Genomic DNA, 14693 nt, shown 5'->3' with positions numbered 1-14693 from the left:
CTGTATCTATTCCATCCTTTTCTTCTTGTTGTGATTAATTTGTTTACAACCTATTCCATGGATTCATCACATTTTCTGTAAAAACAATATATATATATATATTTATTTTCTTTGTTACTTTTTAGACTCCCTGCTCCCAACTTTACAGTGTTTCTTGATTAAGAAATCCCATTGTTTGACAAATTAACCCACCCTGCCTTCTAGTACTCAATTAATACCTTTGATATATTTCAACGTTTCAGTCAAATTACATCTGTATTTTCTCTAAGCTGTACTTGTTCAGTTTTTGATGCCTTACCTCTAAGATTTGTTATGCAACCCATATACCACTTTAGTAATCCCTTTAGTATTTTTGTTATTGTCTCGTCAGAAACACAGTCGAGCAGGGGTGGGCAATAAGCATCCCTCCAGCTGCTGTGGGACTACACATCCAAGCATGTCCTGTCACAGTTTTGCTATCAGGACATGCTAAAACTGTGGCAGGGCATGCTGAGATGTGTAGTTCAGCAACAGCTGCAGGGGCCCCTTATTACCAACCCCTGTAGTAGAGCCTTCATATCTTAGCATAGCGTCTGAGGTCAGATCTTATCAGTGACATATACCGTGTCAGCGTTCCATCCAGATTTCGGCTGCCATACAATCAAGTACTGTATTTTACTTTTATTCCACTGACTACATTGATTGCATACCTTTATCGTTATTTTCATCATTATTGATTGTTGATATAATTTGTAAGGTGATAAGTCATACTCTCTCTACAAACACGAAAAAAAATAAAAACAACTGCATTCAAGTTTGACAAAACATGTAACGATGTAAGATGTGTAGAGAGAGAGAGAGAGGACCTGCTCATGAGAGCTTACAGTTTAAGAAAAGGCAACTCCTTGTAATCAGAACTAGTGCAGATAGTAATTAATATATCATATATTACAGTGTAGAGGAGAACCTGAGAGAGTGATTAAAAGTAAGAGATTAGGAAGAATCTGGTCAGGTAGGGTAAAGAAGTGTGGAGCAGCACGGATGAAGTCTGGGAGGTAGAATGACAGGTGGTTATTATACTGTAGCGCACACAAGCCACATGTCAGATAGATGGAAGCATTTGCTGCTGGGTAAATACTCAACAAGCATAATGTGCTCTCTGAAAATAAAATGCGATGTGGTAGCATGAAGATGGCATTAGCTACCAAAGCTTGGTAAATTGGACAATTTAGTAGTCACCATAGAAACCAATGGGGACTGCTTTTGTGGTTGAAAATGGAGGGACCGCCCTTCATTCTTTATGGGAATGCTTAATTTCTGCAGGTATTTCCCAGAGAATTTCATGCAAAATGAAAGTGATACTTATTCCCCCCCTGTCTTATGGCTTCTGCAGACAAGATGAGCGCCCAATCAGCTACAGAGTGTTCAAAAAGTAAGGTGGGAATTGCCTGCTTATTAGACCACATACATTTGATACAATATCACGGAAGCTGCAGGAGACTCTCAATATTTCAGCTAGTCCCCTGGACCCCAGGAAGCTGGGTAGATCCCCCTCATTCTGCCCACTTCCTAGTGATATAGGCAGGATGGATAGATAATACAAGGATTCTCAGGTACCATAGAAAGGGGCCAGGCCAATATAACATGATTCAATGAGAACTAATGATGTGAAGAGGCTGGCCCCAACCCTGCATCTCCTCTCCAGACGTTTGCCAGGAAGGAGGAAAAAGTAGTAATATTCTGTTAAGGTATGGAAAACTTCACAAATAAATATTTTGTTATCTTGAACATTTCATCGTGAAAGCAAACTCTCTTTGAGCTATAGATTTCATTTTAATTTTTTTGTGAATGCAGCAAGAATTACACACTAAACGCAAACAGTTTTAGTAGTGTAATTAAGAACGATCATTTCTGATATGGGAGTTAAAGTGCAGATATGCTAACGACTGAAAATTGAGTTAACAAAACAGACTTAAGAGTGGTACAATACAGTGCGGGTTCAATCGCAGAGATTAGTTTTACAGATTTAGTTGTTTAGACTTGCACATGAAAATGAGTACTGATGTTAAATAAAATACAGAATTGGCATAAGTTATAGGACAGACGACATATAACAAATTATCCAAATTTTGACAGGTCATTTTGTAAGTACAGTATATAGAAAATCAAAGGTTGGCTAGATAGACATGATTGTAGGAATTTAAAGGAAATGCAGAATGAGCCCCATGTTAGAGAGCATGAAACAAAAAATGGAATGAGTGATGCATGATAGGTTTACTTTAGCTGAACATACAGTATCAGGACATGGATCCATACACCTACATGATAAACTGTACGATGGATAGTGGGTGGATGCCTTTAACTGCTAAATTAAAGGCTTCCCTGATGTGGTATTAGCGATGTGGTATTAGCTATACATCTTCTTCAAGGATATTCAGCAGCATGTAAGAACAGTTGATTAATTTTCTCCACCGCCAGCCTGCAATGAAGCAAAGTATGTTAATATAATAAAAGCTATGGTAGTGAGACAATTTTTGACATCTATTAGTTTAGCATCAATATGTTGACTACAACAGAGCATAAACACTGAAATACTTAGATCATATTTTGATGGTTCTTCACTCCAGTCTTCAAGTACCTCCTCAACAGATCATGTTTTCAGGATTTTTTTTAGTAATATACACATGAGTTAATCTATTTTGTTTGGTCAGTAAATAACCCACCTGTTTCCACACAAAGAAATTTTAAAAAACATGACTTAATTTGGTGAACAGTGGGATTGAGAACCATTCGCCTATTTCAGTGTCCTATAATTACAGTATATCAGAGCCAGCCCTGGGCATAAGCCAAGTACGAAAATGCCTCGGGCACCATTTCTCTAGTAGAACATCTAGCAGGCATTGTGCTGGCATCCCCTCCCCCTTTCCCCAGAAGATGGCTGAGCTTTTGCAACCAATACTTGATCTCAGCTGGCTTAAAGATTGAAGGAGCAGATTGGCCTAATTTTCCAATAAGAACAGAAAAGCATAATGTTTTCGGTAAGAGGGAGAGACTGGAAATCCCTGAAAAAGGGATTCCTTCAGGGGTTTTGAGCTGGTCTAGCATCTCAAAGACCTCATGCAAATGACAGGTCAACAATGAGTATTGGTGACAGTGAAACTGGGACTCTAGGCCATTTGGAAAGCCAAAGTTGTGGACACATTAAGATGTGTGAGACTGGGGAGGGGGTTGGGGAACATGTACGTGTTTGGAAAAATAAGATTTTACTCACCGGTAAATCTATTTCTCGTAGTCCGTAGTGGATGCTGGGACTCCGTAAGGATCATGGAGAATAGCGGCTCCGCAGGAGACTGGGCACAACTAAAGAAAGCTTTAGGACTACCTGGTGTGCACTGGCTCCTCCCACTATGACCCTCCTCCAGACCTCAGTTAGGATACTGTGCCCGGAAGAGCTGACACAATAAGGAAGGATTTTGAATCCCGGGTAAGACTCATACCAGCCACACCAATCACACCGTATAACTCGTGATACTATACCCAGTTAACAGTATGAAATATAACTGAGCCTCTCAACAGATGGCTCAACAATAACCCTTTAGTTAGGCAATAACTATAAACAAGTATTGCAGACAATCCTCACTTGGGATGGGCGCCCAGCATCCACTACGGACTACGAGAAATAGATTTACCGGTGAGTAAAATCTTATTTTCTCTGACGTCCTAAGTGGATGCTGGGACTCCGTAAGGACCATGGGGATTATACCAAAGCTCCCAAACGGGCGGGAGAGTGCGGATGACTCTGCAGCACCGAATGAGCAAACTCTAGGTCCTCCTCAGCAAGGGTATCAAACTTGTAGACTCTTACAAAAATGTTTTAACCCGACCAAGTAACAGCTCGGCAAAGTTGTAAAGCCGAGACCCCTCGGGCAGCCGCCCAAGAAGAGCCCACTTTCCTCGTGGAATGGGCTTTTACAGATTTAGGGTGCGGCAGTCCAGCCGCAGAATTTGCAAGTTGAATCGTGCTACAGATCCAACGAGCAATAGTCTGCTTAGAAGCAGGAGCACCCAGCTTGTTGGGTGCATACAGGAGAAATAGCGAGTCAGTTTTCCTGACTCCAGCTGTCCTGGAAACATATACTTTTCAGGGCCCTGACTACGTCCAGTAACTTGGAATCCTCCAGGTCCCAAGTAGCCGCAGGCACCACAATAGGTTGGTTCACATGAAAAACTGATACCACCTTAGGAAGGAATTGGGAACGAGTCCTCAATTCCGCCTTATCCATATAAAATACAGATGAGGGCTATTGTATGACAAAGCCGCCAATTCTGATACACGCCTGGCCGACGCCAAGGCCCACAGCATGACCACTTTCCACGTGAGGTATTATAGCTCCACGGATTTAAGTGGCTCAACCCAATGCGACTTCAGGAAATCCAACACCAAGTTGAGATCCCACGGTGCCACTGGAGGCACAAACGGGGGCTGACTATGCAGCACTCCCTTAACAAAAGTCCGAACTTCAGGCAGTGAAGCCAGTTCTATTTTGGAAGAAAATTGATAGAGCCGAAATCTGGACCTTAATGGAACCCAATTTTAGGCCCATAGTCACCTCTGACTGTAGGAAGTGCAGAAATCGACCTAGCTGAAATTTCTCCTTTGGGGCCTTCCTGGCCTCACAGCACGCAACATATTTCCGCCATATGCGGTGATAATGGTTTGCGTTCACTTCTTTCCTAGCTTTAAATAGCGTAGGGATAACTTCCTCCGGAATGCCCTTTTCCTTCAGGATCCGGCGTTCAACCGCTATGCCGTCAAACGCAGCCGCGGTACGTCTTGGAACAGACAGGCCCCCTGCTGCAGCAGGTCCTGTCTGAGCGGCAGAGGCCATGGGTCCTCTGAGATCATTTCTTGGAGTACTGGTTACCAAGCTCTTCTTGGCCAACCCGGAACAATGAGTATAGTTCTTACTCCTCTCCTTCTTATTATTCTCATTACCCTGGGTAAGAGAGGCAGAGAAGGGAACACATACACCGACTGGTACACCCACGGTGTTATCAGAGCGTCCACAGCTATCGCCTGAGGGTCCCTTGGCCTGGCGCAATATCTTTGTAGCTTTTTGTTGAGGCGGGACGCCATCATGTCCACCTGTGGCCTTTCCCAACGGTGTACAATCATTTGGAAGACTTCTGGATGAAGTCCCCACTCTCCCGGATGGAGGTCGTGTCTTCTGAGAAAGTCTGCTTCTCAGTTGTCCCTTCCGGGAATGAACACTGCTGACAGTGCTAACACATGATTTTCCGCCCATCTGAGAATCCTTGTGGCTTCTGCCATCGCCATCCTGCTTCTTGTGCCGCCCTGTCGGTTTACATGAGCGACCGCCGTGATGTTGTCTGACTGGATCAGCACCGGCCGGTGTTGAAGCAGGTGTCTAGCCTGACTTAGGGCATTGTAAATGGCCCTTAGTTCCAGAATATTTATGTGTAGGGAAGTCTCCTGACTTTTCCATAGCCTTGGAAGTTTCTTCCCTTTGTGACTGCCCCCCAGCCTCGAAGGCTGGCATCCGTGGTCACCAGGACCCAGTCCTGTATGCCGAATCTGCGGCCCCCTAGAAGATGAGCACTCTGCAGCCACCACAACAGCGACACCCTGGCCCTTGGAGACAGGGTTATCCGCCGATGCATCTGAAGATGCGACCCGGACCACTTGTCCAACAGATCCCACTGGAAAATCCCTGCATGGGACCTGGCGAATGGAATTTCTTCGTAAGAAGCTACCATCTTTCCCAGAACTCGCGTGCATTGATGCACCGACACCTGTATTTGTATTAGGAGGTCTCTGTCTAGAGACGACAACTCCTTGGACTTCTCCTCCGGGAGAAACCCTTTTTATCCTGTTCTGTGTCCAGAACCATACCCAGGAACAGTAGACGCGTCTTATTAACCAGCTGCGACTTTGGAATATTCAGAATCCAGCCGTGCTGTTGTAGCACTTCCCGAGATAGTGCTACTCCGACGAACAACTGCTCCCTGGACCTCGCCTTTATAAGGAGATCGTCCAAGTACGGGATAATTATTTCGGCCATTACCTTGGTAAATACCTCGGTGCCGGGGACAGACCAACGGCAACGTCTGGAATTGGTAATGACAATCCTGTACCACAGTTTTGAGGTACTCCTGGTGAACAGGGTAAATAGGGACATGCAGGTAAGCATCCTTGATGTCCAGTGATACCATGAAATTCTCCAGGCTTGCAATAATCGCCCTGAGCGATTCCATTTTGAACTTGAACCTTCGTATATAAGTGTTCAAGGCTTTCAATTTTAGAATGGGTCTCACCGAACCGTCTGGTTTCGGTACCACAACATTTTGGAATAGTAACCCCGGCCTTGTTGAAGGAGGGGTACCTTGATTTCACCTGCTGGAAGTACAGCTTGTGAATTGCCGCCAGTACTACCTTTCTCCGAGGGCAGCAGGCAAGGCTGATGTGAGGTAACGGCGAGGGGGAGTCGCCTCGAACTCCAGCCTGTATCCCTGTGATACTATTTGCAGAACCTAGGGATCAACCTGTGGGCAAGCCCACTGGTCCCTGAACTTCCCGAGACGCGCCCCTACCGCACCTGTCTCCACCTGTGGAGCCCCCGCGTCATGCGGTGGACTCAGAGGAAGCGAGGGGAAGATTTTTGATCCTGGGAACTGGCTGCTGGTGCAGCTTTTTCCTTCTTCCCTTGTCTCTGTGCAGAAAGGAAGCGCCTTTGACCCGCTTGCTTTTCTGAAGCCGAAAGGACTGTACCTGAAAATACGGTGCTTTCTTAGGCTGTGAGGAAACCTGAGGTAAGAAATTTTCTTCCCAGCTGTTGCTGTGGATACGAGGTCCCAGAGACCATCCCCAAACAATTCCTCACCCTTATAAGGCAGAATCTCCATGTGCCTTTTACAGGCAGCATCACCTGTCCACTGCCGGGTTTTTAATACCCTCCTAGCAGAATGGACATTGCATTAATTCTGGATGCCAGCCGGCAAATATCCCTCTGTGCATCCTTCATATATAAGACGACGTCTTTAATATGCTCTATGTTAGCAAAATATTATCCCTGTCTAGGGTATTAATATTATCTGACAGGGTATCAGACCACGCTGCAGCAGCACTATTTATGCTGAGGCAATTGCTGGTCTCAGTATAGAACCTGAGTGTGTATATACAGACTTCAGGATAGCCTCCTGCTTTTTATCAGAAGCTCATTAAAGGTGGCCGTATCCTAAGACGGCAGTGCCACCTTTTTTGACAAACGTGTGAGCGCCTTATCCACCCTAGGGGATATCTCCCAACGTGACCTATCCTCTGGCGGGAAAGGGTACGCCATCAGTAACTTTTTAGAAATTACCAGTTTCTTATCGTGGGAACCCACGCTTCTTTACACACTTCATTCACTCATCTGATGGGGGAACAAAACACTGGCTGCTTTTTCTCCCCAAAAATAAAACCCCTTTTATGTGGTACTTGGGTTCATGTCAGAAATGTGTAACACATTTTTCATTGCCGAGATCATGTAACGGATGTTCCTAGTGGATTGTGTATATATCTCAACCTCATCGACACTGGAGTCAGACTCCGTGTCGACATCTGTGTCTGCCATCTGAGGTAACGGGCATTTTTTTGAGCCCCTGATGGCCTTTGAGACGCCTGGGCAGGCGCGGGCTGAGAAGCCGGCTGTCCCACAGCTGTTACGTCATTCAGCCTTTTATGTAAGGAGTTGACATTGTCGGTTGATACCTTCCACCTAACCATCCACTCTGGTGTCGGCCCCACAGGGGGCGACATCCCATTTATCGGCCTCTGCTCCGCCTCCACGTAACCTTCCTCATCCAACATGTCGACACAGCCGTACCGACACACCGCACACACACAGGGAATGCTCTGACTGAGGACAGGACCCCACAAAGTCCTTTGGGGAGACAGAGAGAGAGTATCCCAGCACACACCAGAGCGCTATATAATGCAGGGATTAACACTATAACTAAGTGATTTTTCCCCCAATAGCTGCTTGTATACATATATTGCGCCTAAATTTAGTGCCCCCCCTCTCTTTTTAACCCTTTGAGCCTGAAAACTACAGGGGAGAGCCTGGGGAGCTGTCTTCCAGCTGCACTGTGAAGAAAAAATGGCGCCAGTGTGCTGAGGGAGATAGCCCCGCCCCTTTTTCAGTGGACTTTTCTCCCGCTTTTTTATGGATTCTGGCAGGGGTAATTTATCACATATATAGCCCTGGGACTATATATTGTGATGATTTGCCAGCCAAGGTGTCTAATATTGCCCTCAGGGCACCCCTCCCCCAGCGCCCTGCACCCATCAGTGACCGGAGTGTGAGGTGTGCAATGGCGCACAGCTGCAGTGCTGTGCGCTACCTTGTTGAAGACAGAAGTCTTCTGCCGCCGATTTTCCGGAACACTTCTTGCTTCTGGCTCTGTAAGGGGGCCGGCGGCGCGGCTCTGGGAACGAACACCAAGGTCGGGTCCTGCGGTCAATCCCTCTGGAGCTAATGGTGTCCAGTAGCCTAAGAAGCCCAAACTACCACCTGTTAGGTAGGTTCGCTTCTTCTCCCCTTAGTCCCTCGCTGCAGTGAGTCTGTTGCCAGCAGATCTCACTGTAAAATAAAAAACCTAAATATACTTTCTTTCTAGGAGCTCAGGAGAGCCCCTAGTGTGCATCCAGCTCAGCCGGGCACAAGAATCTAACTGAGGTCTGGAGGAGGGTCATAGTGGGAGGAGCCAGTGCACACCAGGTAGTCCTAAAGCTTTCTTTAGTTGTGCCCAGTCTCCTGCAGAGCCGCTATTCCCCATGGTCCTTACGGAGTCCCAGCATCCACTTAGGACGTCAGAGAAAAAACATTACCTGAGATTAGGACAGCATGTATAGAAAACTGAAGGTGTGTGAGATGCTAATGAGGCTCAGGCAGTTCAAGTGGGCTAGCAGGAAGGCAGGGAATAATGTAGCTGGTGTGGCAACAAGCCTGAGTCTAATCATTAGCCACAAACATGGCTGGTGTGGCAGGAATGCAAGGGCTAAAGTGATCAATATGAGTTCAGGAAGGCAACCAAAATGTTCTCATAGATAACACAACTGGGCAGTGGCGTAACTACTGCACCCGCAGCCCTCGCGGTGGCTTGGGGGCGAGGGGCTGCGGGGGCGCCACTGATTTACAGCAGACTGACATGCGGACGAGCGTCCGCATGTCAGTCTGCAGTCTCCTTCCCTCCGCCGCTTTTTGGAGGGACACAGAGGGCACAGCGCGCCTCCCTGTGTCCCTCCTGCTGCATCATCTCCGGCAGCCGCGGGTCTAATAGGGGAAAGTGCCGTCCGTGAGCTCTAATTGGCTCACGAACCGGCACTTCCCCCTATTAGACCCGCGGCCGCCGGAGATGATGCAGCAGGAGGGACACAGGAGAGGTGAGCTGTGCCCTCCGTGTCCCTCCAAAAAGCGGGGGGGGGGGGGATATCTGGCACTGGGGGGAATATCTGGCACTGGGGCATATATGGCACTGGGGGGAATATCTGGCACTGGGGCATATATGGCTCTGGGGGGGAATATCTGGCACTGGGGGCATATATGGCACTGGGGGGGGGGATATCTGGCACTGGGGGGAATATCTGGCACTGGGGCATATATGGCACTGGGGGGAATATCTGACACTGGGGCATATATGGCACTGGGGGGGAAATTCTGGCACTGGGGGCATATATGGCACTGGGGGGGAATATCTGGCACTGGGGGCATATATGGCACGGGGGGAATATCTGGCACTGGGGGCATATATGGCACTGGGGGGGAATATCTGGCACTGGGGACATATGTGGCACTGGGGGCATATTTGGCACTGGGGGGGAATATATGGCACTGTGGGCATATGTGGCACTGGGGGGCATATGTGGCACTGGGGGGGAATATCTGGCACTGGGGGCATATATGGCACTGGGGGGGAATATCTGGCACTGGGGGCATATATGGCACGGGGGGAATATCTTGCACTGGGGGCATATATGGCACTGGGGGCATATATGGCACTGGGGGGGAATATCTGGCACTGGGGGCATATATGGCACTGGGGGCATATATGGCACTGGGGGGGGAATATATGGCACTGGGGGCATATCTGGCACTGGGGGCATATGTGGCACTGGGGGGAATATCTGGCACTGGGGGCATATGTGGCACTGGGGGGGCATATGTGTACCTGGCACATGGGGGGGGGCTATATTTGGCACTGGGGCATGTGAGTACCTGGCACCGTGGGGGAATATCTGGCACTGGGGACATATGTGGCACTGGGAGCACAGCCCTAGCAACAAGGACTACCTCCTAGCAACGAGCATGACACCCAGTGCATGAAACACCTGGCAACAAGCATGACACCCAGTGCATGAAACACCTGGCAACGAGCATGACACCCAGTGCATGAAACCCCTGGCAACGAGCATGACACCCTGAGCATGAAAACCCCTGGCACCGTGCATGGAACCAAGAGCATGAAACCCCTGGCAACGAGCATGACACCCAGTGCATGAAACCCCTGACAACGAGCAGGTAATTGAAAAGTAATTAGAAGCCTTACTGTAGGACTTAATGTGTAATGGGCATTACGGTGTGTGGCATAACGTATCACGGACATTGCGGTGTGTGTCATAATGTGTCACAGGCATTACGGTGTATGGTATACTATATCGCGGGCATTGTGATATGTGGTATAATGTCTCAGGGTCATTGCAGTGTGTGGCATAATGTATCACGGACATTGCGGTGTGTGTCATAATGTGTCACAGACATTGTATGTGCTATAATGTATCAGGGGCATTGCAGTGTGTTAGCATAATGTATAACGGGCATTGCGATTCCTGTCATAATGTGTCACAGGCATTACGGTGTGTGGCATAATGTGTCACAGGCATTACGTTGTGTGGCATAATGTGTCGGGGGCATTACAGTGTGTGCATATTGTGTCATGTGCATTATTGTGTGCGGCATAATGTCTAAGGGCCATTGCAGTATGTGGCATAATGTATACTGGGCATTACTATAAGGAGGAAAAATGACAAATAATGTAAGGGGCATGAATCAGGATTATTTTTCTTTCCTGTGGTGGCCAACGTATGGGCGTGCAGGTTGCAAAACTGGGGTATAAGATAGTCTTTTCCTGCAATGCCACGCCCCTTTATGCGAAACCACGCCCATTCCAACGAAACCATGCCCCTTTTTTGGCGCGCGCATATTTATCCCTTTCTTGCTCCCAATTATGGAGCATGAAGGGGGGGGGTGCGCCGAAGAATTTTTTGGCTTGGGGGAGAAAAATTTGTAGTTACGCCACTGCAACTGGGTGTGACAGAACTGTATTGCTAGCACAGACTAACGTTGTCTGAATCTGAGTAAAAGGGGCTATGATTCAGGCAGACACACCTTATTCTAACACCTAGTTCCATTGTGCTTCATCTGCGACTTTGTAGATGTGTAAAACCAATTCTTTTGAGTTAAAGTTGCAGCCTAACGTATCTAATATATTGTGAGCATCTTTTTGCTGTGTCTGCAATGCGATTTAGATCCAACATTATAATGAAAATACAGAGGCTCTCAGTCGGGCCAGATAGATTGCACCATAAGGTATAAAGACATAAGGGGCACCAATAAATTCTTGCCTAGGGCACCAAATTAGGTAGGGATGGCTCTGACCATAATCCTGGGCATTTGCCTGTGACCTATGTCTCTTTCCAACTCCCCTCTATGTAATTTATGTCATTTTGGGTTTCCTTCTCTAAAGCCGTGTACACATGGCACAATGCGCTGTTTGCCCGACACTGACTATTTGACGGGGCCGGAGTCAATGTTGGGCTGCCTGCAGTCTATTTTTTCTTGCGATGCCGATCGCGCGGGACCAGGCATTGGCATCGCAAGCTGTGTACACACGGTGCAATATGCACTAACTTTCCTTACGGTTTTGACTATATAGTCAAAATCGTAAATAAAGTTAAGTGCATATTGCACCGTATGTACACACCATAAGCCTTATTTTAGCACGTCTATTTATAAATAGATAAAAATTACTAATAATAAAGATTATTAAGACCTCAGTAGAATTAGGAAGTTTGGAAGATGTTCCCTGGTCCTCACCACACACAGAAGAGAGTCAGAAAGTGTTCACATTCACACTAGTAGTATTGTGCATTATTGCAAGGACTTTATAAAAGGAAAGTTTTATCATAGAGTCATGTACAGTATATTAAATTGATTTGTATATGAAATGCGACAGGCTGCAATCTTACACAACGTTCACACTCGGTGAGCAGTCAACTTCCACTTTTGCCACTTTTGCTAATAAATATTCAGAGCATTCTGTCTATTGAGATTGTACAGACTCTTGAAAAGAAGATAACGTTGTATTATCAAATACATCTCATGTTTTACAGTACTGGTTAAGTGAAATCTTTTAAACCAAGGACAATCATCAAGCCGAAAGATAAACATGTTAATTCATCTTTCATACAACTGTAAATGTTTTTATGAAATTTTCACCCAAAAGTGACCCGGGTAACTTTATACATTTAAAACATTTGTTGGATGTCTTGACTGAGCTGTAATAGGTGTCTGAGTAGGTAAACCTGAAATTTAATATTGTGAGCACCCCTAGTGACCATTGTGTAAATTACTCTTTGGAAATATAAAGTTGCAGTTTAAAAACTTCTAGAGCAGATGTACTAAGCCTTGGAGAGTGATAAAGTGGAGAGAGATAAAGCACCATCCAACCAGTTCATAACTATTTTTTTTTAAACACAGCCTGTAGCATGGTAGTTAGGAGCTGATTGGCTGGTACTTTATCTCTTTCCACTGTATTCACTCTCCAAGGCTTAGTACATGTTCCCCAGAGGCAGTTAGCTGTGGAGTGTAAAGGCCCGTACACACTGGTCGATATATCGGCCGTTCTCTTGAACGGCCGATATATCGCGGGACCGTCGGCCAGTGTGTACAGCCGATACGTCTGTGAACTCCGTCGTTCACAGACGTATCGCGTCGGCCGCGCAGCACAGCCGACGGCCAATATATCTACCGATATATTGGCGCATCGCTGTGTGTGTACGGGGCAGTCGGCCGACCGCCCGTACACATGCTGCGGCGGCCGGCAGTGATTGACAGCTGAACTGGGCGGGCGTGTGTACACACCCGCCCAGTTCATGACGTCAGTCCCCGACGGATCGGCAGTGTGTATGCACAGCACACTGCCTGATCCGTCCATAGATATATCTGCAGATCAATTGATCTGCAGATATATTTATTAGTGTGTACCCACCTTAACTGATGAAAGTGGGATACATAGTGTATAATTTGTCGATAGTAATGTTGTTGATAGTCAAAATGTGGACAGCATTATGTAGACAGGAGAATGCAGCCATGATTATAATGTAATTTAAAGGATTTTAACTATGTTAGTATAATACTTTAAACATGATACTTGACTATCATGTTTAACATATAATGCCAAAATGCTTTAAATCACATTACAACGGCATTATCAGTCTGCCGTAAATATAATGCATATGAAATTTTGACTGTCAGCAGCATTAATATAAATGTGAGAATAGAGTGACACGAAGAAAATATGTGTTGAAGAATTTAAAGCTTCTTAATCAGACCCTTTCATATACATCATAAAATAGGATTTTAATTACCTACCGGTAAATCCTTTTCTCGTAGTCCGTAGAGGATGCTGGGATCCAATTTAGTACCATGGGGTATAGACGGGTACCTTGGGAGCCACTGGCACTTTAAGAGTTTAACAGTGTGGGCTGCGCCCTCCCTCTATGCCCCTCCAACTGTGCCCGAGGAGACGGACATTCTTCGAGAGAAGGAAAACACAGATAGTGGTGAGATTCACACCAGCTCACACATAACAGAAGGAAAGCAAAGCTAACCAACATGGAACAATTCAGCAATGGCTGAAACAACAATACTGAACCAAGTAACAATGCAGGAATACGAAGCACTGGGCAGGTGCCCAGCATCCTTTACGGACTACGAGAAAAGGATTTACTGGTAGGTAATTAAAATCCTATTTTCTCTTACGTCCTAGAGGATGCTGGGGTCCAATTTAGCACCATGGGGATGTACCAAAGCTCCCAGTATGAGAGGGAGAGTGCTGAGGTTCCTGCAGAATAGATTGACCAAACTTTAGGTCCTCAGAGGCCAAAGTATCGAACTTGTAAAACTTAGCAAATGTGTTCGACCCTGACCAAGTAGCTGCTCGGCAAAGCTGCAAATCCGAGACACCCCGGGCAGCCGCCCAGGAAGAACCCACCTTACGAGTAGAGTGTGCCTTAACAGATTTTGGACATGGCAGGCCTGCCATAGCATAAGAATGCTGGATAGTAAACCTGATCCAGCAAGAAATTGTCTGCTTAGAAGCAGGACACCCAACCTTGTTTGGATCATAAAGGACAAACAGAGTGTCCGACTTCCTGTGATGAGAAGTTCTCTTTACATATATTTTCAAGGCCCTCACAACATCAAAGGACCATGAGGTAATTGAGGAGTCAGTAGCCACTGGCACCACAATAGGTTGGTTGATATGAAAAGCAGACACAACCTTCGGAAGAAAATGCTGATGCGTACAGAGCTCAGCTCTATCCTCATGGAAAACCAAGTAGGTGCCCTTGCATTACAATGCCCCCAATTCAG

At 46.4% G+C, this 14693-nt stretch overlaps 1 protein-coding gene across 3 annotated transcripts in view; it reads right to left on the bottom strand.

The window, feature by feature from the left end:
• Positions 1 to 1857: 1857 nt before the first annotated feature.
• Positions 1858 to 14693, bottom strand: part of SNCG (synuclein gamma) — a 32892-nt gene continuing 20056 nt past the window's right edge. For all 3 annotated transcript variants that reach the window (XM_063963433.1, XM_063963434.1, XM_063963435.1), the window contains exon 5: positions 1858 to 2458. In XM_063963433.1, the coding sequence (XP_063819503.1) occupies positions 2438 to 2458 (21 nt within the window). In that variant the 3' untranslated portion in view covers positions 1858 to 2437. The remainder of the gene's footprint in view (positions 2459 to 14693) is intronic.

Source organism: Pseudophryne corroboree, chromosome 3 (assembly GCF_028390025.1).
Source record: "Pseudophryne corroboree isolate aPseCor3 chromosome 3, aPseCor3.hap2, whole genome shotgun sequence".
NCBI classification, from domain to species: Eukaryota; Metazoa; Chordata; class Amphibia; order Anura; family Myobatrachidae; genus Pseudophryne; species Pseudophryne corroboree.
The sequence above is the reverse complement of the archived record's forward strand: the minus strand, read 5'-3'. Positions and strand labels throughout refer to the sequence as shown.